Here is a 5,000-nt window from a genome sequence, read left to right on the forward strand (position 1 = left end):
ATATAATATATATATTTAAATAAAAAAAAAAATATTTAAAAAATTTTTTTGGTTAAATTTTTTTTTTTTTTTTTTTTAATATAATCTTTAAAAATTAATATTAAAAAAAAAATTGGGATTTTTTTAAAAAATTTTAATATTTTTTCTTTTTTTATTTCTTTATTTTTAAAAAAAAAAAAAAAAAAAAAAAAAAAAAAGGTTTTTTTAAAATATAAAATATTAATAAATATAATAAAATAAATTATTTGCATTTGTAATGTGGGATTACATTAATAAAAAATTTAATAATAAATAAATAAAATTATATATTTAATATAAATTTAAACATTTATTAAATATTAATATATAATATATTATATTTTATATATATAAAAAATATTATTATATATGTTTTTGCAAAAATATATATGATTTTTGTACAGTTTAAATAACTCGATGACGATAATGATGAAGTATTATAGTTTAATTAAGTATGTATGTAAAATCTTTTTTCTGTTAAAAATAATATATAAAAGTCCACCTTGACTCCACAAGTGTAAAAAAAATTGAAACACCGACTTTAGGGTTTTTCCTCGTACTTGTATTTCATGAATATTCTCTATATAAATAAAAGTACCCTTGATTTTTTTTTTTTTTTTTTTTTTTTTTTTTTTTTTTTTTTTTTTGACGGTTTTTTTACTCTCTACCCCAGAAAATAAAAAAAACACTTTTTTTTTGCAATATACTGTCATCCCGGGGTTGCTTTACGTTCGCCCCCTAAAATCTTCGCCCGCAATGTCTGTTTTCTGTCTAATTTACACTGCTGAAAAGAAGGGGATTATCAAAAAAAAAAAAAAAAAAAAAAAAAAAAAAATTGTGGGTTCTTAAAAAAAAATTACTTCTGAAAATATTTTATTTTTTTGTGTATTCTCAAGCATATAAATGGTATTCCATTTATTTTTTATTTTTAGATGAATAAAAATATCTTTCAACATACTTATAGTACACAGTGTTGGGGTGTGTGTGTGGGTTTGTTGTGTGTGTTGTTTTTTAAAAGGGTTTTTCTATATACAAATGTACGTACGTACAGTATGCATTTATATATGCATGATATAGTATGATATGTTAGTATATATACAATATACTACATATATATATACAACATACAAAATTTTAAAACATATTTTATAGGTTATGTATTATGTGTTTTGGTTTTTGTATGTATACACTTGCATGCATGTGTGTATAATTTGGTACGGCACATGTTTTCTTCTTAAAAATCAAAAACGGCAGGCGCGTGCGAGGGCAGCGAATGGAGGAGGGAGTGAATATGACAAAAAACTTATATTTTGACGGCAGTCTGAACTGCGACTGCAGCCATTCGGACTTTCAATGGGGATTCCGGGGGGGTCTGCCAACCTGGAATGAAAAGTAATTTCTTAATAAATTTAATCTATATCATAATATCGCATAACCTGAACTACTGTACAAACATTTAGGTATAATAAAAAAAAAAAAATAATGATAATAATAACATTCAAACATCCAGTTATACATACGTAGAGCCAACTTCTCTCCCTCTGCCTACCTAAAACTCTTCTTAACTCTTATTAAAAATAATTTATCACAAGGATATGACGCAACTGCTTCGCGACTCACCCAGGGCGGTTGGCGAAGACGAAGGAGCGACCGGAGGGCCCTTTGTCAAGGCTCCTGAGGGCGGCCAACTCGGTGTCCGTTAGCGCGAAGTTCCAGACCTGGTGGACAAGACATTTTCTGGTAAATATTACATAATGATGACGGAACGAAATAATTGATTTTTAAAAAAAAAAGAAACAGATTTGGCCGAATCCTTATGCTCATACAAACATATAAAAAAAAAGTTTCTTTATTACAAGAAAAGTCATAAGAAATAAATCACAAATGCCTGGTGGACGAGTGAGCAAGTATTATTAAATGAAGCAGATAAGATTGATGAGGGAGATATGTTTGTGGGTGTATAGGAACTGAGTAATAGGGGATATATGCAGTAATATATTTTGGGGGGAGTATTAAACGTTCATATGTGGATGTTGCGTTGATATTGCATGCCTACTACATTACACCGTTCGCAGTTGCATAAACGGCGGTTTATAGTCCAACACCAGCTTATTGTGAGCCTGCAAACCCCTGGCCTTTGGACTCACGTCGTTGTTGGCGGCGATGCGCGAGGGCGTGACGGACTTGGGGATGGCGATGAGGCCCTGCTGGACCAGGAAGCGGAGGAGGACCTGCGCCGTCGTCACGCCGTGCCTCTCCGCCACCAGCTGCACCACGGGGTCCTCCAGCAGCGTCGGTATACAGCTGAAGGAGATGAGAAAAAAAAACGGAATAAAATGAATAACACAGATATAATGGCGCTGAGTGTTGCATAGAAAGTAGTTTTCCTTTGCTTATTTCCCTCTTTGTCAGAGCTTATCATTGATATTTCAGCTTTACAAGACAAAAAAATAAATAAATAGATAATTCTTTCATTTTCTTCTCTCTACACAAGTATTACTACCTTTCAGCATTTTTAAGCGAGACAAAGGGAAAAAACTCACCCGCCGCTCAGCGTAGGAACGCCCCGCCGGCCGGGGGAACCCAGGGGGGCGTAGGCGGTGATGGCGATGTTGTGGCTCTTGCAGAACTCCTGCATGTCGTGCTGCTGGAAGTGAGCGTGCAACTCAACCTGCGGGAGAACATAAATATTTTTTATTCGTGAAATGGAATGATCAGACGTGGCATCCCAAACAAGCCTGTTTGGGATGTGGTCAGATTAAATAAAGTAAGCAAAGGCCCCTAAATTTGTTTGTTTTTCTCGCAGTTCCTTCTAACTAAGAATGCTATCTCGCCCGTTTGTTCAGTAGAACTAAACTTTCGAAAGACATATTCTGCATCTGCCGTGAGCTACCACTTGCACTGATTACCGCCTTCTACGGAAACCACTGCCCAGAACACACACATACACAAACACATATACATATACATATTTATTTATTTATTTATTCATTCGTTTAAGTTGGTGGATAGATGGATTGGTATATAAGAAAATATATATCGATATATTACAGGTACATATCTGATATACATACAGTAATGTACACATCTATGCATACATTAAATGCCACGCTGATATGTACCGATATATTGTGTAAACAGATCTGGGTTTTTAGTACGGATCTCGTAAATAACCGAGCACAATTTCCAGACATACGCATTCAATATATAAAACAGTCAACGAGACAAACACCTGTTTAGGGGAACAGACGATCATATAAATCAAGTAACAGAACCTGGAAAAAAAGCTGGAAGAATAAAAACACGGATTCCCTGTAGCGTCTATCACCTTGTCACCCATAACCTTGTATTTCCTCCTTGTTTCCGCCTCTGCCTCACCTGTTGCACGGACGGAGGAATCTTAGCAACGGCGCAGATCTTCCTCAGCTGCTTGATGGAGAAGTTGGAGACGCCGATGGACTTCGCCAGGCCGAGCGTCTTCATCTTCTCCATTTCCTTGAAGGAGAATTACTATTTAGTGTATAATTGCTTTATCATATTTGCTTGGTTCATCATACTCTCACAAAGATATAGATAGATAGATAGATACGTGCATACTTGCATAATCATACATACTATAAACACACTTTATCCCAACACACATACACATGCGTGCATGTTTGTGGGTGTATATACATATGTGTATGTATATGTATATATATATATATATATATATATATATGTGTGTGTGTGTGTGTGTGTGTGTGTGTGTGTGTGTGTGTGCACGTGTGTACGTATATATGTGTGTGTATGTGTATGTGCATAAATATATAAATACGTATATATATATATACCGTTATATATATATATATATCTTATATATATATATATATTATATTGTGTTTGTTGTGTGTGTTGTGGTGTGTTGTGTGCGTGTCTGTGGTGTTACATTATATCCATGCTTCTTTAATTAATAAAAAATCAAACTACAACAGAAGCGAGAGGGAGAAGGACACACCTTCCAGACGGCAAGAATGTCTGTTCAGAAATCCACGTTTCAGCTTCCCATCTGACCACCGGAATATCGTTGTCGTGTTTCCCTGAAGAGATCATTTTCATTCTGTTTTTGCTTTATTTCTATAAATTTTCTCTTTGCCTAAGGAATTGATAGGATTTCAGAGGAAGTCAGTTTTCTTTTTTTTAAGATGCTAAATTACGATAGGCATTGGTAGGAGTTCAGATCGATTCAAAGATATGTATTCGAAGAGATTCTGTACGAATACAGAAATTGATGGAACATCAAAATAAAAAGTCACAAAAATAGTTCTAAGAAGACTGTCAATGGAAACAGGAAAGCAGGATGAGAAGTCAAAGTAATTGTTTTTTTTTTTTTCTTAGAAATCCCAAATGCAAAAGGGAGTCACCAAAGAGTCCAAATTGTCCAGAAAAAAATCCCAAATGAAAATAAAAAGAAACGTTAATATATATATATATCCTAGACGAAAAGAGGAACTGACAAGTGTCCAAAGGGAACCAGAGAAATGACCCAGAAAATCACGGCGCCTTACAATCACGCCGACGGGCCCGTGGACGAGGTAGAGGTCCACGTAGCCCAGCTGCAACTTCTCCAGGGACTTCTTCAGGAACTTCTCCACGCCTCCTTCGTTCATGCCGATCATGGGCAGCTGTGTGTGGGGAAAGGAATAATGTATTTAAAAATGGAAATGTTGGGGTATATTGATATATTTTAACTTATGTTCCTCTATCAGTGCGGCAGGCATCACCTGTAATCAGTTTCACATCAGTGATAACAAACATCAAGAATAGTAGAGGTAATTTATCAGGTAGCAGAATAGCTTAAACGACTTACATTATCGCCTCGTCCTCAGACTGCGTCAGATCATTCTACTTTCCTAATTCACTGCTGTGCATTCCTCCGACCCCTCAGTGCCCTTCCTGTACCCAGCCTCATGCCCCTGAACTCCACCCTCCTCACTCCCTGC

General features: G+C 35.2%; 2 protein-coding genes across 2 annotated transcripts in view; both read right to left on the reverse strand.

Moving 5' to 3' along the window:
- Positions 1 to 1,495: 1,495 nt before the first annotated feature.
- The window catches only part of LOC119578435 (1,5-anhydro-D-fructose reductase-like), a 13,341-nt gene continuing 9,836 nt past the window's right edge, over positions 1,496 to 5,000 (reverse strand). Inside the window, exons 7-10 of the mRNA XM_037926019.1 lie at positions 3,397 to 3,513; positions 2,562 to 2,689; positions 2,166 to 2,322; positions 1,496 to 1,736 (exon numbers count right to left, since the gene is read on the reverse strand). Coding sequence (XP_037781947.1) covers positions 1,635 to 1,736; positions 2,166 to 2,322; positions 2,562 to 2,689; positions 3,397 to 3,513 — 504 coding nt within the window. The 3' untranslated portion in view covers positions 1,496 to 1,634. The remainder of the gene's footprint in view (positions 1,737 to 2,165; positions 2,323 to 2,561; positions 2,690 to 3,396; positions 3,514 to 5,000) is intronic.
- LOC119578350 (1,5-anhydro-D-fructose reductase-like) overlaps positions 4,245 to 5,000 on the reverse strand; it is a 2,621-nt gene continuing 1,865 nt past the window's right edge. Inside the window, exon 4 of the mRNA XM_037925947.1 lies at positions 4,245 to 4,682. Within this exon, the coding sequence (XP_037781875.1) occupies positions 4,392 to 4,682 (291 nt within the window). The 3' untranslated portion in view covers positions 4,245 to 4,391. The remainder of the gene's footprint in view (positions 4,683 to 5,000) is intronic.

Source organism: Penaeus monodon, chromosome 11, assembly GCF_015228065.2.
Source record: "Penaeus monodon isolate SGIC_2016 chromosome 11, NSTDA_Pmon_1, whole genome shotgun sequence".
Taxonomy (NCBI): Eukaryota; Metazoa; Arthropoda; class Malacostraca; order Decapoda; family Penaeidae; genus Penaeus; species Penaeus monodon.